Source organism: Passer domesticus, chromosome 14 (assembly GCF_036417665.1).
Source record: "Passer domesticus isolate bPasDom1 chromosome 14, bPasDom1.hap1, whole genome shotgun sequence".
In the NCBI taxonomy this organism is placed as follows: Eukaryota; Metazoa; Chordata; class Aves; order Passeriformes; family Passeridae; genus Passer; species Passer domesticus.
In genome coordinates, this window is record NC_087487.1 from 10,290,890 (window position 1) to 10,315,647 (window position 24,758).

The following is a 24,758-nucleotide window of genomic DNA, read 5'->3' on the forward strand; positions in this document are numbered from 1 at the left end:
ACTTTACTCCCCAAGATGGATAATAAAGCACAGATCATCCTCTTTTCTATGTAAATCTGGATCTTGCTTTTGATCACCTGGAATGCAGGAAGCTGGTTTTGGTTAATAGAAATCACTGTCTTGCACAAGGGTTATGAATAGAATATAATTTCAGCTTTGCTCCTTATCTCTAAACTGCTCACTAAACTGAACATCAATTTATAGATTAGAACATCCAAATTCCCCAAACCTTTTAGTCTAAAATTGCAGTAACATCAGAGGAGGGGAGAAAGAAAGAATCATTGACTGCTTTCCTTTAAAATGAATTATGACTGGGAAAGCATGATGCTATCCCAGTCTCTGAGTACACAGGTTGCTGTTGCCCAGAGGCACCAGAAATCCATCTCCATTTAAAAAGCAGCTCCCTTGCCACACACACAGATGTATTCTCAGAATAGCAGGAAGCTGGAACAGGTGCAGAGGGCCAGGGAATTGCATGTGTACACTGGCATGTGGCAGAGGATCAGCCCAGAGTCCATCACTGGGACACCAGGCACTCTCCTATAACTTGAAACTTTATCTCCAAATATTTAATTTACACATTTATCTGTTTGTGATAAAAAAGAATAATTAAAAAGAAAGTACAAGTTCAACTTCTAAACTGATTATTTCTTCAAGAAGATGACAGAAAAAATTATATTATCACGGAATACAACTGACTGGATCCATACCAGCCCTAATTCCCTTGTCACTCTTGTGAATAGAATAAAACAGCCATAAAAAATTAAATAGGAAAGCTGCATTACACAACCTTTAAATGATGAGGAAATGCAAAAGTAACATTGTAACTTAGGTTACAAAAGATTTCCCTTATTATGAAATATGGGCTAAATATACAATGAATTCTGAATTACCATGAATTTCCTTGGACTGAGTATGAAAACAACACAGTGATTTTAGAAAGTCTTTCTGTGATAGTGTTTAATTTTAAAACAAATCTGGCCTATTCCAAGAGTAGTTAATCAAAAGGGATTGATTTCTAACAGCTGTTATTGTTTGAAAAGTTAATATCTAGGAATTTTGTATTGGTTTAAAAAGGCATCTGTTTCTAGAACGTGTAAAGCTTTGATAAAGCAGAGATAATTTATCTGCTTTCATTTGGTACAATAAAGCTGCTCTTAATATTCTTATCTTTTAATATTGGATGTTAAATAGAGTGACTTTATCACATCATCAGTTTTTAAGGAAAACCATTGAAGTCAGGTGGGTTTTCTGTTTCAGAATAGAGGAATTATGTGATCCACTATTTTCTTACTTGTAGTGAGAAAGTGAAAGAAAATCAGCAAAATAAAAGGCTGTATTATGCCACCGATTTATGAATAGATTGCCCATTAAGAAAATGAGAAATTTTGCTTTATAAACTAATTCTAAATTTATATTTCATGGTATCTACTTGGAGAAGGTGAGTACACACAAAATACTTCTTTTATTGTCTTCTACTTACCACACAACTTATTCACTCATTTATTCAGCAAAACTCCAAATTGGCACCATGCACACAGAAAGAACAATTTTAGGAAACCAAACAATTCTTGAGCCAAAGGAAAAATTGAACTGGCTTCCATAAACAAGACAGTAGCATCTTTTAAAATAGGTGGAGCTAATTATTTTCATGAGGGAGAAAAGGAGGGGAAGTATTCTGAAAAAAATTTGGCAAAAAAACCATCTGCTCTGACAATGAAGTCAAGAAGAGAATTGTGAAAAACTACATGCTTGAGCTACAACCAGCTGAGCAATATATTGAGGGTAAGGTGGGACATAAAAGTAGTTCTTAAAGTTGCAGAAGTTCCAGGACTTCATGATTTTCTGAGCCTTTACCCCATTCTAGAATTGTGTTTTATTTAACAATTTATATGCTGTTCCTAAGTACGTGTACACAGAAAATTGAACAGATACGTTCTTCTGTAAATAGTACCAAGAAAAGGAAAAATAAGATGACAAGAGGGGAAAACCAGAAAGTGAAATGCACACTTGAGATACAGCCCAAGCAGTTGATCTCATTCTAAAACCTCCTGCAGTGAGGCCACCTGCACTTAACTCCAAGATCTATGGCTACATCACTTCATGGCCATGGAAAATGCACATCTCCTCCCTGTACCTCACTTTCCCCAGCTCTGATATCAAGTTACAAGGACCTTCTCTGTCATCTTTTCAGAATGCCTGCTGCTTGCATATGCCTCTTGGTATGCAGGAAACTCTTTTTCTGAAGAAAACCACTAAATATCAGAAATCATATATCTAGATATAGGAAGCTTTATTTCCCTTTCATTATTTACAGTTATTCCTCAAGTATCCTGAAAGCATTTATATAGAATTTAAATTGTGATACATATGAGAAACATACTAGAGGAAGCACATAAAGGAGACCACAAGAAATTAATCCAAGGATCTAAAAAGACAAATTTGGTTTGTATTCAGGATACAATTTCAACATCAGAAACAATGAACACCATCTACAACTTGAAGAGAAATCCAGACTGGAAACTTGTTTCAGTATCCACAGCTTGAAATGGGCTACTAGGGAAATTTAAATGTGCCAAAGGGACAGTACAGTGATTCTGTACTCCCCCTCCTTCTGCAGAAACAAAAATATTTTTTGATTCAAGAAAGTCCTTTCAAAATGAAACATTCTAAAGATGAGAATGGTTTTTAAAATACAGATTAAATTCTGGAATTACATAGTGTCAAAACAGGAAAAAAGCAAAACAAATAATTAAATCCAGTTCACAAAAGCAATCAGGAATGTAGCATAAATTCAAATGAGAGCAAGGAATATGGCTGATAGTCTTCTGGAGAGTCTCTCTTGTAAATGGGTAGCTGAAAATACAACATGTCACCAGTATAACCAACTCCATATTTCACGATGGTGGAATAAAATTATGTAAAGAGATTCCCTCTTCCAGCATAAGGCTGTGATACTATATATACCCTGCACTTGTTCCTGGTTTATTTAAAAATGCAAACCAAAAACTTCAGTGATGAGAGATATTGCAGCTCCCCTGCTTTAGTGTGCAGTCATTGGATATCCCTGACCTGATATTCCGACCTTGAGCACAGACCATTCACAGAAGTTCAGAGAGAGTTTCAAAAGCTTAGCTCCTCTGAAAATTGCATTGCTTTGCTCTGATGTTTTATATAATGTACTGTCTTGGAACTGTGAGGAAAATGGCTTGTATCATCCTGTCAAGAATGCCACTCCTTACTTGATCATACCAATTTAAGATATGCTCCAACCTTCTTCATTGAGAAACTTTGCTGAACAGCCAAGGTAGAAGCAGGTGTGTATCAATGAGACAGTTCCAATAAATATTTGGAAGGCTGAATGAAATTTTTAGACAGATCTGATAACAGAGGATTCTTTCCCAACAAATAGGAGTATGTTCTCCCCATCTCTCAAAGCTATTTTTTAAGGACAGCCTCTTCAGTTTATTCTGCTATCTTGTGAAATTCTAGTCTGGAGATGGCTTCAGAATGATACACTTTAAAGAGGCAATACCATTATGAACGTGACTGAGAGGTCCACACTTCAACAAACACCTTGTCAGCAAAGGGATTGGGGGTAGCTGCTATGCTGCACCATTCCAGTGGAAACTGCAGACAAAGTTTCACTTTTACATAATTGCTAAATTTGCATTAGTTAGAGAAACAATAGAAGTCTCTCCTCTTTGTTGCTGGCTTAATACCAAGACAAGAAATACAGAAAAAAAGTCCTATCACTTGCAGGCAGTTTGGTAACCCATCTCCGTTTATCTCTAGCATAAGCTTTGTAATAAAACAACCACTGTCACTTTCTGGTGGTCTTACCATATATGCTGAGTATTGAATCAACTAACAAAGTGAAGGAAAACAAGAGCAAGACCTTCAACTGTGTCACCTCTAGAGGAAGAACTATGTCAAATAAAAGGCAAAAGTAAAGACATCTAATACAGCACTGGGGCTGTTTTACCCCACCTCTTTGTCCAGTGATTGCTTCAGTTTGCACAACTGTCAGTTTTGCACTTTCTATAAGTACTGAAATGCTCAGACACTTCAGGAATTGCTGACAGTTGGAAGGGTTCGCCTAGGTGGATGTCAGATATTCTCTGTCATGAGTACCCAGAGTGAGTTTAATCTACAAAGAGATCAGTTGGCCAACATCATTAACACACTTCTACAAACAGTGGATAAAACAGTTTTAAATTACCAGAAGTTGCATCATTACGGATTATTATTTTAGCATTGTTAGCCTTCTATAATATGATGTTGCTCCCACTGGAATACTGATTAAAATAGGAACCAGATGTGCTTTTCATGACCAGATTGAAAAAGATAAACAACCAGAAAATCAATTCAAATAAAAAGGATGCCCTGGGGGTGTTTCTCGAAACTGAAGAGAGAGAGTGTATGTGTCTTTTAGAAGGGTGGGGTAGGAACTGAAAAACACTCAAACCCAGAAATCTCCTCTTTCACAAAAAATATCCCTAAGAAACATGAAGCAATCTAGTTCTTTAGACACCTATTTTGATTATGCTCCAATGCACCATTATCTTAAAACTGGGTGTACCGGCCAACACTAAAACAAAGAAAAATCTCTATTTTCAGTTTTGCTCATAAATCCACAAGAAATAAAGCTCACAGGAAAAAGACTAATTTACATTTAGACTTCAGCATTTTACAGGAATACCACTTCGGTTTACTGGACTGTAAGAAAGATAAATTTTTTGGAACCTACATATCAATCTTCAACTCCAGAGAGGCACTAAATGGAAATATTTGTGCCAATCCTGATGGGAGCTCTTTTTCTGCTAAATGCAGGCCAGTATCTGCAATCTTGAAGATTAAGTATGACTTAATGGCACTGTTTTGCAGAGTAGACCATCTGTTTCTTTACATGGAATAGAAAATAACAAAATTTCTAGTCACAAAGGAACAGGGATCACAAACCACAAAGGAAAATAAAGGACCACTCCTCAACACCACAGATTCTACTGCAGATAGTGTGGCCCAATGAAGCCATATTTTTTCCCTTGAACCTTTACATCTAGGCCAGGAACCAAAGACCAGTGAAGAGAGTGGCAGTTTCCTTTGGCAAGTATGGAGAAGAAGGGATTTCTTCATTGGGTAGATAAAATAATAATTTCAAAAATAGGTTTTAAAAAATTCTCTCTCACATATCTACCCTATTTTCAAAAGACCTAGAAGAGAGACTGGTTAGCCCTGTTCAGCACCAACTCTAATGAGCACTGTCCCAGTAGTGCCAGGTCATTTTGCTGCAGCTGGGTGTCACAATGGGAAATGCACACGCCACACTATCAAGCCTGCAAAACTTGAAATAGCACATCATATAAAGGTAGAAGGGATAATTTAGAAATAAATTATCTCTTTTAGCTATCAGCATCTTATATTTTGGGTAAACAAAGCTTCATCACCATGCGGTACAGCAATCATTCCACCTCAGAAGTCCTTCACTACAGGTTACCACAGGCAAAATACAAATTTTGAAATGAAAGATTTCATGCACTACAGCCTAATACATGTTTGATTTGCCAAATTATGTTATTTCTCTTAGATGTATTTTGAAAAAGCAACAGACAGAAGAGAGGATTTGTATGAGAAATTCCTTGATCTCTATCTTCTTAAAGTGACTTCCAAGGCTCCCCTATTTCCCAGCTCCCATTTCTTCTGACATACTGCATACATGAGGACCTCCTTATTTCCTCTGTGCTGTCTTGTATCTCTCTCCCTCTTCCTGAGAGTTCACCAATTATTGTCCATTATTTCTTCTCTTCTACAATGAATGCTCATAATTTTTATGCTCCTAATTTTGCTCTTGCCATGGCTGGTTCTCCATTCTCTTCCACATGCCAGCACCTGCTCATACATCAACAGCCCCTTGGGATACTTCAGGAAACCATCACTGCCTTCATGCAGAAGTTTACAGAGTTTGTGTACTCAGACAACAACCTTCCTGAGAAGCAGCACTGGTGAATGCTGAAAGACTGGTACAAAGTTCCCTTTTCTGAGACGTTCCCTGCTACATTTGAGATGCTGGTGACAACTGTGTAAATCAGCAATTACAACTACCAATTACTCCAATATCAGAAGAAAATTAAGATCATAAAGTCAAACACAGAATTTTGGAAACACCAGAATTAACATTTTTCATGAAGACTTACTTCAACTTGTGTGTGTACACAGCTGATCCTTCTTTGCATTAGCATATTTTTTTCCACATCTGTATAATGTGAGACTCATATACCTTTTTTTTGCTTTTGAAGTAATGGCGATCAAAATCATGTTGGTATTGGGGATTACTGATAAAACGTCACAATCCTCCCAGAAGAGTCAGAATTGTAACAAGCCCCTAAATTTCAGAACAATTTGAGAGAGCTCTCTTTTCCTCCAAAGGTTTCTCATCAATAAAAGATATAAAAAGTGTTAGTCAACATTAGGAATAATGAGGAAGGGCATGGCATACTTACTTGAGGAAAAAACATGAATCTGTAATTTAAGAATATAGAACACATGTTCAATTTGATAAACCATTCATCAGAGACTTTTTAGAGACCAAGAATTCATACCAGGCACTGCCAACTTATTGTTCATGTCTAACAATACTATGAAACAAACAAACAAACAATGGCATGATCTTCAGAGAGGAATTTTATTGAAATGTGGTTGACTAGCAAAAAACTGCATGTCAAAAGTTTTTTTTTAAATAGCTTTTCAGTAACTTCCCTTTAATATTTTCATCTTCTTATTCTGGGGCTTTCAGTCAACTAGATTAAAAAACCCACAAAAACTTGTTCAGTTGATTGCACTGTCAAGGGACTACCACACTTTGTACCTCTGCATGGTGGAGTTTAGCACAGTGACTTCAGCACTGGAGCCAATACACACAGTCAGTGTGAGAAAAGTTTTCACAAAGTCATGTCAATAAAAGTTTTCTACTCCAGAAAAGGCCTCTGTTGCAATAACCTACCGTCAAGCACAGCAGAGATAACAAAGATGCAAGAGGTACACAAACTACACAGATGCTGCACTCAACCCAATATCATAAAAGGGTGATAAAGGGAATTTACCACAACACTAGACAAATTCCTATCAGAGAATCAGGTTTTCCCTCCTCTTTTATAGGTGAGGAAGGAATACACAGATTCTTTACCCTGCTCTTTCTATCACCTCTCGAATGCTCTGCATTCCAGCTTCACAGACTGGAATATTTAGGTTTGTGGAGAATACTTTAATTGCAATGGAAAGTCTTGGTTAAAGGTATGAAAAACTGGCATTACTGCTAAAAGGGTAGAAATTATTTTAGTAATGTGATAGTTATGACAAGCAAAGTAAGGCAGGAGTAGGGAGGCAGATCAGAACAACATCAAGTCTGATAACAATCAGTTTCAATGCCTGACCCTCATCAGTCGCTGACAAAAGTCAATCCTTTCTGATGCCACAAGCCAGGTAAATAATCATCTAACAGAGCAACAGCTGCACTGGCAGGCATTCCACTCTTGCAAGCACAGCTATTCCCAGAAGGAAGGGATCACTCCTGCAATCTACAGAACTATATGTACAGAGGAACAGGATGGTTCATACTGCAAATAAATGAACAGCACTATCTGGTAACCCTCAGCCTAGGCATCTTTAAATTACAGCCAGTTTGAAATCAAGTGTCCCTTCTTGCCTAACTCTCTTGAGGGAGCTCTGAAAGAAAATGCAGTTTTGACATACCCTCAATTTGCCCTTTGAATGCAAAGGTATTTTGACACTTTCTTTTCTTTCTTTTATAATTAGAAAAACTGGCTCAGCAATCCATGCCCACACCAGATGCCTCAGGAATGATGCTGACATGCTTTTTCTGACCCTGCACTTGATATGCTGAACTGCACTCAGATCCTAGCACTTCACATCCTTCTTTCACACCCTTACTAGATTATGAAATGACTATTCTGGCCTGAATTTACATAGGAATTAGTAGGATATCATGGACTTCATTATCAGTAAGTGAGGGAATGGAAAAAGTGAGGGAATGTGGTGGAGTTCACTCTGTAAGCCAATTACTAACACAGATTCCCTAGGAACGACACCCTTTTATTAGATTCTCTCAGTTTAGCAAATGCTTATCTACCACTCAAATGGCAAACAGCTGGAAAACCTTACAGTTCTGGGACTAAGTGGTGTCCCTGTCTCTGACAGATGGGTAATAAATAAAGTAATCATTACAGGGAATTGCTCTTACTCCGAATCAACTGGTGAGTTTTGAACTCTACAAGGACCAAAGCTTTACAGGGGAATAGAGCAGTTTCCCTGTAGGTTATTTTGCTTTTAGAACACATGTAACAATACCCCATATGATTAGCTGAAAGTTAGGAAAGGTTGTAATCCAGCTGTTTCCCAAAATAAAATAATAAATACACAGTAGTAGTCCAGTAGCATTCCTGCCATACACAGTCCCACCTTTTGTTATTTTGTATTTGTTGCATTGATTGTACTAACCTGCCACTGAAAAAAATGTCAAATTAAATCTCAACACTCGTAAATAATAGAGAACCATAAAGAAGGAATTTACATTAAACTTTGGGTGAAATCCTGGACCCACTGAATTATACAGAAATGCTAAGAGCTTACTTTGATAAGCACTGGTTTGGTTGAGTGCGTGAGTATGTACCATGATACAGACTAAGTTTTATCACTATTGTTCTCTTCATAATTTCCCCCGATGAATGCATGAGATGGATAGCTGGAGTATTTTACATTTTTGAGTATTTTACAGCATTAGGACAGTTTCAGTGTATGTGTGTATATATGTAAGCCCAGGTTTTTAGATATAAATCACACCTACAGTATGCAACAGAGGTAGTAGATATTGGATGTATCACATCTGTAGGAGGTGACTCTAAGCACACAGATTCCACAAATCCAGGTCTTAAAGCTGGTTCTTATCCAATCATCTGTGTACATAAAAAGATGTTGCAAGTTATTTATTTTGCAAAAAGAATATATTTAAAGTCAGGCAGAAGAAATCACTGCATGGTTAAGTATTTTGGTAAAAAAAAAGTTTGACTACAAATGTATGGATCACTTGAGAAAGAGAAGAGAGACCTCTGAACATCATACCTGGTAATAAATAAGATGACCCAAATGGGTCTCCTCAGTATTTTCTCATATCAGCTCTGTGCTTTTATATCTCCACCAAAAATGTACTGTTACAATTCTGCATCAATATCTGAAGTATGATAAACATAGCCTGAGTGTCCTGATGTCATCACAAGTAGAATCTCCTGAGGCTGAGGGTTATTAAGCTATGAATAACAAGAAGCTCTAACATAACCATTCCATTCAGAAAGGAAGGACTGATCTGGCTGTTGTTGCATTCTGGTTTTATTTTATCACCTCCAAAAGTCAGTATCATGATGCTCCACTGTCCAAGTGAAAAAAGCCTGGATAGATTTATCTTTATGTTCACTATTGACTGAGCTAAGGTATTCCCAGCCTTCATTTTCCCTAAAATAAGCTATATAAAACATATTTGCTGTAACTAATTAAAAGAAAAGGAATTAGTTATGCAGTAGTCAAACTATTTGATCATTTGAACGGAGTTTTTTCCAAGTATCTGCTGCATCCCATTCAATTCTTCCTGTAAATTTAAATCAGCTCAATATGATCTGGATGAATAGAAGGAAACAAAAAAGGAATGATGTTGAAGAGATCTGTTTTGAAAATTGCTAGGAAAAAATTGCTGTTGTCTTTTCAATATGATTTTAATAACCCATACCCAGTTACCAAAACCAAAAATAAATTCTTATAGTCAGGGAGACAAAGGATCCATAGTTACAGTATTTAATCTCAGCCTTACAACCTGAAAAGATAAATCCAAACTGAAGTGCAATATTCCCTGTCTCTCTTGTTTTTACTGCCTCATTATATGAGTATATTTTCCACACATGTTGCTGTGTTTCTCAGATACCGCAATGCTGACCAAAGACTTCCTCAAACTGTAACACTTTTCTTGTATCTTCTGCACACAGTAACAGTCAGCCTTGATCTGATGCTGATTTTTGAGATCTGGAAACTGTGGATGAGGATTTAACCACAAGAATATTTAGCACCTTCACATCTGTGGTATTTTTTCCTGGGACCTTCCAATCCCAGTTTAGCTATTGCTGCAGGGCATTAAAACCCAAGATCTCGGGTTTAAAGTCAGATACAGAGAGTTTTATCTTCCTACTGTCTTAAACTGGAAATTCTGGAAGATGTTCTAAAGCAAATTTGAAATGGATCAGGAAATAAGAGGGAAGAGAATGATAAGTTTCTTAGCAGTGATGTGTTGCCCTAAGGCAAACTGGATAAAATGTAGGTTTTTTAAATTCACATTCATGACCCAATGCCACAGTTGGGCAGTAAATTTGGAACAGGCCAGCCTGGAGATGAAGAAAGCATGGGTGCTTGTGGTCATGTTTTCATCTGAAAGGAAGAAAGCATGGGTGCTTGTGGTCATGTTTTCATCTGAAAGGAAGAAAGCATGGGTGCTTGTGGTCTTGTTTTCCCATGTAAGGAAAAAGGGAATAATCTTTATTGAGTTCTATTTTAACTGGAGACCAATACACAATCTTTAGAATCAGAAGCAAAGTGCTTTTAATTAATTTTGAGTTTCCTTCTCAGTAAGTGCAGTGTAACAGTGCTGTGGAAAACTCTTATCAACAGGAAGAAGGAAGTACCAATGCATGCACTAAGCATTAAAGGATGGCTTACAGTATGTGCATATTGTACATTCCATGTTTCCTGTGGTCCTGAAGCCTGAACACATCACCAAAGAAACAGAGAGTCATAAGCATTTCAGGTGGAAAATTTTTATATATTATTAAAGATTTGCTTGGGATTTTAATGCAAAGACCGGGAATGCACTTTGTTTAACAGATAGAGAACCAAATGTCAATTAAGATAAATCTTCTCTAAACATAAACCAATTTAATTTGAGAGATATATTAGTTGTGCTTGATTTATCAGAAGCATGTTGGGCCATTCAGAGGCTTAGCAACACATGCAGAGAAGCCTGATGTACACATGCACAGTGAGACAGCACCCCTCCATTAAAAGAAACAGAATTGGACTTGTTGTCTAGCAAGACATAAAAATGTGTAATTAAGAAAACTGCAGCTAAAGCACAGTGGAAAGATATTATTCTATAATTACAAAATACAAGGATATGAATGTTAGCAGCAATAATTAAAGAGTAACTGCATTGTTCACCAGCCAAAATTAGAGCTAGTGCCTTATCTAAGCCACTTTTCATTTATTCTTAACTACAAAAGTTTCCAGAGATCTGAAGTGAGGCGCCACTTAAGAAAACTCACTTACAGCAAGTGATTTATTTTTCAGAGCCAAGAGAAATACATGCCTATGCCTGGACCACGAATAGCTCCAGTTTTCTGGAACCAAAACCTCAGGTATGTATTTTTTCTCCTGGTACTAACTGTCAGAAACAATAAGTTAGCAAGGAAAAAGAAAAATTAAAACCAGTACGGATTTGAAAGTGCAGGTTGTTATTGAACATAAAAGACCCAGAATATTTACAAAAACATTTCTACTTGCATCCTATTTTGCTGAGTAAAACACAGATTACCTTTTATCCTTGATTGCTTTCTTTATAATACACAAGAGATAAGCCTTTTGAATACCACAAATTTTTTTCATTGCTATCATTCTGAATTCAGACTGTGGAATGGGTCAGAGAACATGCTGATATAAATCCAGCAAATGTACTGCAAAAGCCACAACTGGGATAAGTCACTTCAGTCCCCACTCCTTGTCAGAATGGTGACACAGGTCGACCAGCCAGAAGTCAAACTGGAGATAGGTGTGATCACAGTTTACAGGAGTTAACTAACGACAGCCACTTCTTTGTGTAACAGCTGCAGGTATCAGCCTTTGAAAGCCCTCAGCAGCACATCTTTCATATCAGAAAGGTGCACATACTGAGCCTCCTGCCAAAGTAGGAAAATGAGCTACAGAACACAGAAACCAGCCCCCGTATGCTGAAATAGAGATAGCAACCATAAAAATCTATCAACTTTGGACTACATGTGAAAATGGTTAAAAAGCAAGTGACAAATTGGACTCATCCATGCGAGTGCTGACAGGGAGGCTGTCGATGTTAAGGAAGGAAATTTCTCTTTCTCTCTGTGTATAGGAAAGGCTGAGTACTACAAGTTTGCCTGGTGCACCTTTTTGTTAATTTTGGATCAGTCCAGTGAAACACCCTGTTTACTTATGTCCCCCTCACCACAAGGTGGCACATATGTACTCCCTGGGATTTTTAACTGCCTCTACAGTTCACTTGATTTTTAATTAAGAGGGAGGAAGGGACTGGAGATGGGATAAGAGCGTGGAATGACAAACTGCATTATATTATTAGGCAGAAACTATTAAACATAAGTAAACTATTAATAATAACTGGATTAATTCCCAACTTTCCTTGTTGATATTACTTACTAAAGGGACTGAGGTGTGCTCACATCAGCAGTGGGGTAGTTAAAAAGGATAAAGAGGTACTGAAAGCATTGCTTCAATGTGTTTTACAAGTACACTCACCAGAAACTCAACAGAATTTCAGGGTGAAATGGAACATGGGCAGACTGGTGTCAGAGAGGGAAACAGGTACACAAAAACAGAAAACCAGGTGAATAACAGAAAATCCACTCATTATTTTGATTATCTAGATTTTAAGCCCATTGCTTGGTGGGCAGTATTAGGGGTTTTCTAACATTGCTGCCAGTTTTCATCCTCCCTTTGTGAGTTTCCAGAACTAACTACATGTGCTAAGAAAGGCTGTTCCCTAGTAGCAGTTTTTTCCTTCAAGCTGATAAAGGTTGTGTTTGAATGTCAGACTTTGAAACATCCAAATATATTTTCTCATTTTCGCCTAGTGGCTGATGAAATAAAACCTCAATGCAGTGGTCCCTCTTTTCAAATCCATGGTATAAAAATATACCTCATGATCTCTAAGGGCTACAGCACTCCCTCCTCCATGGTATGTAACAGACCCACGTTTCATATATCCTTCAGAAAGGCACTAAGCAGGCTACAAATCCACCAAACTGCAGAAGAGATTTGAAAGCACACTGAGATAAGCATGTGAGTACAGAAGAGAGGAGGAGGAATTTTTTAAGGACATAAGAATACTGACCTAAATCAGAGCACAGAAACACTAACTAGCATGTGAAGCAATTGTATCCATGCAGCACAAAATATACATTTTTAGAAAGAAGATTCTTGGAGATTTAAACCATAAACTATGTACATAGCTCCCTCTGATGACCATTGGACACGATACAATGCAAGTCTCCTTTTACTTTTGTTCGTGCATTCAACTGACAGCTGACTGGTTAAATTCTAATTGCTTCCAAGTGAGGTCAGCAAAGGTATTTATCGAAAAGGACTGAACGGGCTCAACACACACATGCACGCGCACGCATAAGCACATACACACCATCTCTCCAGCCTGTTGATTTATGGAAACAATTATAATTCTGGTGGAGTCTTTCTGAGCTGAGAAAGTTTGTAGCTACAGTAGAGTGTCTCATGTTGCAAAAAGGAGACAACAGAAATGGAGTACTTGGGTATCCAGCTCTTATCAACAGGAACAAGTAAGTTATCTGTCCTTTACAAGATTATTCAACAGTTTCTAACAGCTAATAACTTGTTTTTATTTCTATATGCTAGATGCTAAGAAAAGAATTAAGAAAACTATTTCTACTAATAAACTGAAAAGGGTAGGAATAAAATCAGAGGGCTAAAGCCATGAGATCTATTTTGAAACCTGAACTAGAGAAAAGTTATATTATAGATTGTGCTAAAGTAAATATATAGTTATGAAGTAATGAGGAGAATTTTATCATTCATGAGAGTTGAAATGAATCAATAGGAGATTTTGGAAGGACTTAAAACTGAAGAGAGAACTGTGTTTATAATCAGTGTAAATGTATGGTTATGTAAAAAGTTGTATGAGAGATATCTATTGTATATGCACTAGCATGTTTTTAAAAATGAGCTCAGCATGTCATGTATTTCTGTGTAGTACTTTTCATTAGCATAATGTATCCTTGCACATTTGTAACAATTGAGCATAAAGACTTACACATGCACCTTTTCTCACAGATCTTTTACTTTCAGTGCAAGCAGCAAATTCAAGTAGTAAAGAAGGTCACAACAACAAAGGTTTTTATAACTTGTGTCTTTAAAGGATATTCTGACTGAAGAGATATTTAAGAAGCTCTTCTATTTCGCCATTAACTATTAAGGAATAACGATCAGAATTCTAGAAGAGGGAGCAATCTCACTTAAATGAATCTGTAACTCGTAAAGACAGAAGGCAGGTCGGTGACCTAAGAGCAACAGTCTACTTGAGATTTAATTTTCATTATGTTGTTCATGAACACCCAGAACACTGCACTATAATGCACAAATGGATACTGACATGGATCCTGCCAATTTTGCTCTACAGATCATACTTTTACATTATCTTTCTAATGGGCACTATATCTTTAGCTTGCAATGACATGACTCCAGAGCAAATGGCTACAAATGTGAACTGTTCCAGCCCTGAGCGACATACCAGAAGCTATGATTATATGGAAGGGGGGGATGTAAGAGTGAGAAGACTTTTCTGTCGAACTCAGTGGTATATGAGGATTGATAAAAGAGGCAAAGTGAAAGGGACAAGAGAAGCAAACAACAACTACAGTAAGTACTATTTTTGCTTTTCTTAAGCTTTTAGAAATTTACACATCATTGTTTCCTATTCCTTGATTTACCATAATTCCAAAAGAGTTTTGTATGGTGTACTGACCATTGTGTGAAACGAGTTTTCCAATTAATCGTACAGCAGGACATTTGCTATTGATTTTGAAATGCGTCATTTTAAATACTGCATTGTAGATCTGTTAATGTATTAGTTACAGCTGGGAACTATTAGCAAACAGAGAGCCTATTTTAACAAGTGAACTAAGGTTGTATGTACAAAAATGTATAGCCACCAACTCTCCTCATAAAGTACTCCTGAAACATTAAACCACATTTATATGGAGCACAAACTACCTACAAGTTTTGTGTGTTTGAGTTAACAATTAAAACACAGAAATACTAGAAAGTTCAATGGAAAGAATTATGTAAACTGTCTTGCAAAATCTTATAGTTTGCCAAGCCAGGAACAAAATCTATTATAGTTTCTGCAGTTCATTATTTCAATGATCATAATGCTGAAAAAATATTCTTCCCCTTTCTTCCAAAACCATGACTCATCTAGAGAGAATGGACATACAATATTTTATGAAGCTGTAGTGAACACAAATTCTGATCTGGAAAATTAATTGTTGTACTAATATGTATTTTCCACACAAATACCTATATAATCTTTGATTAATATTTGAAGACATAAATTTTTACAGTTACTGTTTTTGTCACTTTTGTGTTGTTACAAATGTATTGTTTATTTAGAGAAACATGGCATCTGCTTGAAAAGGCATTACTTTATTAAGATGCAACAGGAAAATACGTAGGATTATACTGCACATTTCAAAACAAAATTATAACAAAAAGGGGCCAGGGACATGCTGGTCTAGTGTTTAGAGACAAATAAAAGGACAAATATATTCCCAAGAATGCTGTTTTAAAATGATTTAATTTCTTGTATATAATAGTGTGCTTTTTATAATAGCAGCAAAAGAAATGCATAAATCAAACTTCAAGAACTGTTAGTGTGTTTGAGCCTTCAGCTGAAGCTGAGTGCTTGTTTTCTAACAGAGCAGCACTTTCGCGTGCTACGCGCCTGGCTAGTGGGCTTCATAATTTATTCCTTTGCTCCATGACTACATTAAGGGCTTGGCAACTTGTGTGGCTAAAACTGCATTGACTAATGTTACTGTTTCTTTTAAAATTTGTTTCCATATGTCTCCTTTCTTCCTACACTATTACGTAGTGAATAACCATATTCCTCTGAAAGACAACACATGGCCAGCAGCCAACTAAATTATTTGGTCCATATTCAAGAAGACTCCCTTTGAGTTTCAGAAGGGCATTGCTACAATAGAGATCCATTGGACTAGTTTTGAAGTGAAGTTGTTCCCATAAAAAAAATCACTGGAAAATGTGTTACTGACTGCTGAAACTGATTCTTCAGAATTAATGCAGATAAATGAATATTCACAGTACCAATTTTTTTTCTGTTATTATTTACAAACACATTATGACAGCATCTAGAGCTAAGTAATTTATTATACAGAATTGCTTTTTAGTTCCACGATGCTTAAGTGAAACCTTATTAGCAATTTAGCATTATTTCAAATTCAAGCAGAGGTTCTCAGTTCTCTGAAAGATCCCATTCTGCTTAAGCACATTAATAACACCTATAAACATTCTGTAGAGCCCGTTACAGAACAACACATCCTCTTGTGCCAGTGATGTAGGCTCTTGCAGTTTCCTGAACACTTAATGATAATTTAGTGATGGTAACTATTACAAATTACAGAAAGGCAAACTTGAGTCACTAAATCCTTACGTTTACATTGCAGTGGAAAAAAACCCCAATCATTTTTCTGCAATGCAATGAGTATGATGAGAAAACCATTACAATTTCATTTGGTTTATCTGGTAACTGATGTGCACTGTGATGAGTCGCCTTTAAACTGGCAGAAGTATGTAGCAAGTTCCCACCATCTTAACTTGAATTTATCTATTGTATCTTAAGGAATAACATCCAAATGCTTTTGTTGAACAAGTATATAGGCAAATATAGACAAAGAGGACTAGAAAAATGTGAACATTGATAATCTGGGTTTTCTGAGAAACTAAAGAAATTACTACTGTACAATGTTACGGGAACACTTTTTGTCATATCCTTTGCTCAACAAAGACGTAAACAGCCTTTCTGAAGATGTGCCTATGGCTCTCTACTAAAATCAATAACCATAAAGAAAATTATACTATATGAGGGGGCAAAAAGCAAAACAAACAAAACACCCAGAAAAAATAATGCCCACCTGGACTAGTACATCTCCCCTAAGGAAAAAAAAATTAACATTAGAAGTTTAAAGAGGCTATTTTTATCCAGCTTCTCTGAAAAGCGTAATTTTAAAACCATACAGATGAAAAGGATGCATTTCTGTGTGTTCAAACATTCTTGTTCCATGATTTCTGCAAGTCAGTAAAAGGTAAATCAAACCTGTTTCTTAGGACGGAATGCCAGAACTGCTGCAGTCAAACTGATCAGTGGACATGAAAAGTGTTGCTCCAAGAGCTTTCTTCTCATTTTATCCCAATTTTCCACTTACATAATAAATAAAAGGAATTCTTTTCCCTTTGGAATTTGCTAATTTGTGCTACTAAAATATGAACAAAATAATATTTTTACTTATCATAACTTAGCTTTATGAAGGAAGCTGTCCTGACAGTTCTGTAGACCAAGTGAGCTACTTCTTTTCAGCCCATGATGTGTGAAGCATGAATATTGTGAAGAACAATCTTCACACTGAGAAATGTCTGTAGAAGGATAATTTCATCACAACTCTGGCAAGTGCCAAAATTCACAGAGGTTCTCTTACCAACTGGGACTATAACTATAAGAACACAAAGATGATGAGGAATTAAGGTCTTTGTATTTCAAACTTCTCTAATTACAGAATAAATATATATATACCTACTATGAAAGTAACAGCATAAATAGTGAAAGTGTTATAATTTCTAAGGTTTTCAATTAACAGCCACTGTATCAAATGTGTGTGGATTCAAATTTCACATCACAACTAAATACTGAACCAAATCTTCACTCACCAATTATAAATAATCTGTATGCATCAGATTTTTATTTCTAAAAAACATTAGGATTTAATTGCTTAGTTACAGAAATACACGTGTGCTGTTTCAGTGCGAGCAAATTGACAAATCCTGTTTACAACAGTGCTGACCTTGTTAGGTACCCAAAGAATATGGTTCTGTGCACAGTTCAGAAAGCAGCAGAGCCTTCTGGTGGACATAAAGGTGATAACTCAAGAGTGAACTAATCAAATCAGAGGACAGTGATCGCCACTAAGTAGGGGAAATCAATTTGCACCTGACAGCTTTGCTTTCAGTCTGAAACCTAAATGGCAGAGGGAGAACTGAGAGTCACCCACTGACTTAGAAGGCAGCAGCCAAAAGGTTAGGTCAGCCAGAAAAATCTGTCATTATTCATAAAAAAATTTCTCATTTACAAAACCTTACTATAACTTGCCAAAGCCTGAACCCTTTTAACAAAAAATAAATTCTGCATCTTGTTCAAGGAAAAGAATCTAAGTGGGCACACAAAATGCACTTTCTGAATTCATGATTGTAAAAAGTGAGATTGACTGAACAAATCTTGGAGATAACAAGGCAATTTGCTAACTCTTAATCTCTGATAGAAAAATAAATCACTCCTTATCACTGTTTACTCCTGCTTTCCTTTCAATTTGTGTTTCAGAATTTTGCCAGATTTAGTTAATTTTGTTCAGAAAAAAGGCAGGAAAAATCAGTTTGTTTTGACTCTATCCAAGAGGATTTTTAACTATGACTGGATGATGCTTTAGGACTTTCCATGCTCTGTTGCCTTTGGAATCTCATTTTAAAGACTTCAAAGGGTCTCTTAGTTACTAGGAAAACCTTCCCGGAACCTGAATCCTAACACGTCTGATCCTATCATATTCTATGTGTGCTCTAAACCCAGAAAGTGCCTATTTCCTCTTTTTTATCAGTGGGTAAAGCCAACCAAAGAAAAAATAGAGAAAGTAGTCTAGTGAGATCTTGACATAAAATGGCTGAAATCTTGATTACAATTTTATCTTGGAAAACTACTCCTATTTTGACCACAATCCAACAAGTCCAAGTTTCCAGCAATATTAAATTAATTTTAACTCAGTTTTGTTCAAATGTAAACCCTAGCTGATGACAAAATACACTTCATATACATCTTAGTGGTTAAATATTCTAACTTGCTTAGAAGTCAGAATTACTTTCACTAGCATTTTATATAAGCTTCTTAGCATGAAACAAATGTAAGTATGCTGCGTTACTGTATCAATTTTATTCCTGTTGCTTAAATACATATTACATAGATGAGCCAAGAAGATTCAGCTCCTGAAAATCAGGTATTTCAATACAGGTGTTGATGGACTAGATGCAGTTAAGGCTTATGCATGTTCCAGACAAACAGAAAGTCTGTCTCTGCAATTGCATTCTTGGTTTTTTAAGATATTGTGGTTCAACCAACACTTTGGTGCCAGAAGAACACAAACCTTCACTAACACGGAAGTGGTTTGCTTCACATTAGAACTCTGCTAATCTTTCCAATTATAACAGAAATATTTAATTCAAACGGAAATAGATACAGATCCTCTCAAAACCCAGCACCAAGGAAAACTTTCTCTCCCACAGTAAGTAAACAAACCTAATACACCAGACTCCCCTGCTGCCTCTCCAGTTCTTTGTCTGGCTCAGGGGGTACTCTCACGTGTAAGCCAGCAGAGAGATCTATGCCTATCTCTCAGCCTATGCTTGATCACAAATCCCAGGTTTTCACCCTCAACTGCTGATGAAGATGGGTTTTAGCAAAGATGCAGATAACAGAAGCGGCTGAGTTGTACCTGTCTTACAGCTTCTGTTGAGTTTTTTTGGTGAGTGTAGCATTTGTGGAGGTGAGAAGTAAGCAGGGTGTGAAGATTGAACAATTGCAACAAGATTCTTAGGTGTCTCCTATCAACATCCAGATCACTGCTCAACTGGCATAGTATAAGAGGGGTGCCACAGAACACAATTAAAACTGTTTACAATTTCTGAATTTACCTCCTGAATCTTGTCTGTTCTTAGGCACTTGCCAGCTGAAAAAAAAATGTGTAAAGCCAGACGGTAGCAGTTTACACTCACTTTCTTCTCACTCTCATGAACAAAAATGATTGCATAAGCTCTGTGGGGGAAAACTCAAACCTCTGGCCTCAGGCCCAGGCAGCAGCTCCACAAGTTAACGTACACCAACAGGGCTATGCCTGCCTGGGGGAGCTTCAAAACTGAGCTACCATCAGTCTGAGCAGTGAAAAAACCAGAGTCTATACACACTGCCCTTACTGATTCCTTTGGCCTTGATACACCCTCGTAGTCCAGCTGTGACTGGGCAGTTTTTCTGTATCTCTCAATACCAAAATTTATCAGATATGAGCAATAGTGCAGTTTTGTAGAATGATCAATCAAATTTAGCAGCCAACTGCAGAAGCAGTCATGGGACACATAAGATAAATTGTAGCTCCTTTTCCCCCCACAGTTTTCCCCCCCACATTGTTTACAATTTCTGAATCTTCAAAAAATTCAGTGTTGTATCATTAAATATGTTATTGCTCCATCCTAAAGAAAATGTGCTGAAGTGGCCCTGACCTGAAGCTCAAGAGACTTGAGGCTAATCCAAACTTCTAAGCAATTTGCTTACAGACTTTGGGAAAATTCTTCAAACTCTCTATGCCTCTATGAAAAAGAATTATTCACCTCTCCGTAAAGAGCTTTAAAAAGTATTAGTGAAAAAACCTTCCAAACCACAAAAGAATTGTGTGTTAATCTTATAAACATTAAATAATTTGATAATAGAACATTAATTGACTAACTGAAAAATAAACTGAAAGTCCTGAAATCAGTAGCTAGACAGAAAAACACAAAGCTCAGATGAATCTTAAAGAAGCAATTTCCATGCAGGCAAATAGAATTTGGTATAAAATTTCCTTATACAGTCAGTCTTGCAAAACAAAGCCCAAACCCAGATATTCTCCTTCACAGCTTCCAACTTTCTGTATTGTTTGAGTATCTGAAAGTGATTGTTGCAGATTTCTAGGATCCTGCAATACACAACAGAGTTGGCTTCTCCCCCATCTTCCTTAAGGCTTAGGAAGACCAAGACATCCTAAACCATATAATTACACTGTTCCACACTACAAGATCTATCAACTATCAGTATACTTTGGAACATGTTTCTCCTCAAAACAGAGTAAGTTTAGGCAAATGTAGGCTGTTACTCTTCATGGGTGGCACACTGCTTTTGTTGCATAATTGACTGTCTATGACTATATTTGGCAACTGTATTTCAATTGTCTTGTTTGACCTTTGACATTATTTTTAAATCTGGATATGAAAGAAAGATCAAGTTAGCCTTCTGGTGTATGCAATTTAGAAACATTATTAATAAAAAGTTAATAGTGAAAATTTTTATGGCAGTAACATAATAGAGGTTAACAATCATAGCACTGAATTGTCACACTTTAAAACTTTCATAACACATGACATCATTTATTCAAATGGAAAAAATTCTTTGTAACAATTGGCGTTGAAAAGTTAGAAGTGGATATTCAAGATGTGGCCCACAACTTCATGAAAAGACACCAAAGAAGCAATAAAAATACCAATGCAATCAATAGGCTCTTTTGACTATTATTTAGCTTTTAAAACAAAGAACAAAACCAGGACGAAGTTATTAAAGGGTCTAGATACTCTATTCAAAACACTGAAATCTTCCTTCTGCATCCATTTTTTTTTCAAAATTAAGACCAGGCAGAATATGGATAGATCAACTCAAAACTACAAATGAAAACAGCAAACATGAACATTCCATGGCATTGATAAACACAGTGACTTCACTAGGGACCAACACACACCACTCATGTCCATCTCTTCAATAATGAAACATTTTGAACACCCCCATAACCTGGGGGATTTTTCTTTTTGAGGTATTTCTTAGCATTAGTACTTCCATTTTTGGTACGCTGGCTTGCTTCTTTTTAAATGTGTCAGCAGACACTGGGAGGTGCTATAGACTATAAAAAGAAGGTGATCAGACTTGTCCTTGGCTATTTTGATACCTTGGGTTTTTTAATAATTGTCTAACTAGAAGGTATTGTATTTCAAAGCAGAAAAAATAGGCCCAACTCTTAAAAAGAAGAGTATTTTCCTTAATAACCTTGATAATTTTGTGTTTTATTATGACCTTTAAATGTCACATGGGGCTTGATATTTCAATCAAAAGAAAATGTTCACAGGGGGAAAAAAAGAGAGTTAACTTCATGACTGTTAAAACACAGAAATTCATTTAGATGAACATACATGTTATCTAGAGCTGAAAAAATATTAGAGGGAAAAAATAACCATAGTCAACATCAAATTTGGAAAAGGTTGTATGTGAATCTGTGCTTGTCAGGTGAACTGGTGCCGTTGTTCAGTGGCTGTTTGTGTGCACAGCTGGAAGGCAGCAGCAAACATGGAGTTTTACATGCCAGGTGTGTGGAAATGTTCACTGCAAGAGCTTGCTGGCTTCTTGAATAACACATTCACAACATTACATGGTGATGATAGACTTGTCCTTTGAGTGGTCTACATGAACTCTAAGGGTGGCAATGTTCAGGCTCTCTAGCTAGTCACTGAGCAGATGGATTTGGGAGAGAATGCTGATCTAGTCAAAGGAAGAAGGCAGCAAACAGTGGAGTGATTCCACCCAGTGTTGTGCAGGTCCTAGTGAAAACAAGAGCTATATTCCCTGACAGAGACTCTGAAGTAAACCAGAAAGGAAAACTGAATCCTGGAGAGTGCAGTCAGTACTAACACAATAGGAAACTGCAACTTTCACCAGCTTTCAAAAGCAACTTAAACTCCACCAAGCTAATTTATTTCCTTTGGAATAGCCCAGGCAGCTTGGGGACTGCACATAATGTGCAAGATGATACACAGAAATCCAAGCAGTTTTTGAGTGCTTATTGATGACACTTTACAAGGATTTGGGGTACTAGCTATGTAAATCCAGCACAGAGTGATTCAAATAATGGAACTTCCTTGATAGATCTGCCTTACAACAAGGGAGATTTAGACTGTGGGAAAGGCCAGCACAAGATCTCCCTCAGCAGCAGCCCTTTATGCTTGCTTGTAGGAAAACTGCACCTGAGAAGTCCTGAAGTCATCACATCCATGTAGCTTCCCAATGCTACAGTAAAAAATTGTAATAGTACCTTTACATAAAGACAGGAACAAATACCTGTGCTCAGTGAAATTCATCCCATCTGAATTTCACACACAGCAGGAGTGCCTGCATTAGCTCAGCACCATCTTAGCAATACCATACTAGAACACAGCACAGAAAGAATTCTCTGCCATGTACATCTCTGACCACATCTGAACGGCAAATGTGACAAAATTCACACAGCACTCTGCCCACAAACATTACTACTAATGAAAAGCAAAATCGTATACAAGTACTTTCAAACTAACTGGTGACAAAAAGCCATTCTTTTCACTTAAATAAGCTTCACTCTTCTAACCAAACTTCTGACGTTTTTTACTGAGCATGGAGATTCCACTCAGTATTTCCAACAAAGACTGAAAACCAAAACCAAATAAAAAGGTACCTAATTCCCAGGGCAAGCAAGTTCTTTAGAGCACTCTAAATGACTGCAAACCAAAACAAAATATCACCTACCGTACCAGGTAAGAGACAACATAAGAACTGTGGTAAAAACCCCAGCAGGAAATGGGTGAAGAGCCTTTTCCCTGTAAGGAATCCTCTCCTAACTGCTGGCCAGACACAAAGGCCTGGCTCTGCCCTCCTTCCCCTCATTAGTATGTAATCAGGTACACAGGTGCCTTGAATCTCTTGCTCTGTTTTGTATCCTGCCACCCCATCAGTACTGGCACTGCTTCACAGAGCCAAGCATACTCTTTGAGCATCCACTTCAGCAATCAGAAAAGCTTTCTTATTGAGGCTGTGAAAGACAGTCTGGCATGTTCTTCTACCTCACTAACAGTGAAACAGCCACATATTTGTGTTGGACTTTGTAGTAGATATTTATTGGTTCAAAGGAAATCAAATGTTACATCTATTTTGAGAGTAGACTTAGGAGAGTCTGCTCAAATTATAAAAAAAATGGCAAGAGTCCTAGGCCACTTATACTTGTCCCTTTAAATGCCTTTTAAATTGAGCAATGAAAATAACACAGCTATTAATAAAACCAAGCTTTTAGATTATTATACACGAATTTCAATCACAATGTTTATATTAGCAAACGGGCACTCAGCCTCCTTTATCAAATATCATACTAAAATTACTTAGCATGCCTTCATTTCTGATTGCACCCTTATGTGACTTGGGAAATTCAGTCTATATTACTGAATAGAACTATCATGCAACAAAGCTAAAGAAAAAAAAAATTACCACATCTTTCTAGGAAACTATTACCACATATTTCGCAGAAATCATGCTCTGTTGATTTTTTAGCTAAGCAATACAGTGTTTTGAATTTGAATTCCTCTAATTTAGTCATTCTTCTAGGACACATTCTGATGAAAACTTCTGAAATGGCACTTTCATCCAGAGGGAACACTGGAAGCAAAACCAGTCTATACCAAAACCATAAAACTACCATTAGACGAAAAGGAGAATTATCAAATTATTCATAATATGCAAGACAAACCCCGCTAATTTAGTTTGGTGATGAACAGCCTAACTCTGATCCAGGGAGATTATTTAAGAGAAACAAATTAGTAACAATGGCTATATCATAAAAGCAGAAATTGATCTAGTGATGAAAGATACTTATCATAATTATACTGAGAAATTATTGGAGAATTATTCAGAACTGTTCAACATTTGAAATGGAATACACTTCTGTGTTTGTAAAAACAAGACTTTTTCTTCTTAGATAACAAAATATTCA

General features: G+C 36.7%; 1 protein-coding gene and 1 long non-coding RNA gene across 4 annotated transcripts in view; one reads left to right on the forward strand and one right to left on the reverse strand.

Moving 5' to 3' along the window:
• The window catches only part of LOC135281133 (uncharacterized), an 89,715-nt gene extending 66,051 nt beyond the window's left edge, over window positions 1-23,664 (reverse strand). Inside the window, exon 1 of the long non-coding RNA XR_010347888.1 lies at window positions 23,525-23,664. This is a non-coding gene — a long non-coding RNA (uncharacterized LOC135281133). The remainder of the gene's footprint in view (window positions 1-23,524) is intronic.
• The window catches only part of FGF7 (fibroblast growth factor 7), a 28,984-nt gene continuing 17,716 nt past the window's right edge, over window positions 13,491-24,758 (forward strand). For 2 of the 3 annotated variants that reach the window (XM_064389759.1, XM_064389762.1), the window contains exons 1-2: window positions 13,507-13,664; window positions 14,176-14,760. In XM_064389759.1, the coding sequence (XP_064245829.1) occupies window positions 14,475-14,760 (286 nt within the window). In that variant the 5' untranslated portion in view covers window positions 13,507-13,664; window positions 14,176-14,474. Of the gene's footprint in view, window positions 13,665-14,175; window positions 14,761-24,758 lie in introns of all 3 variants that reach the window. The other variant, XM_064389760.1, reaches the window with a different exon arrangement.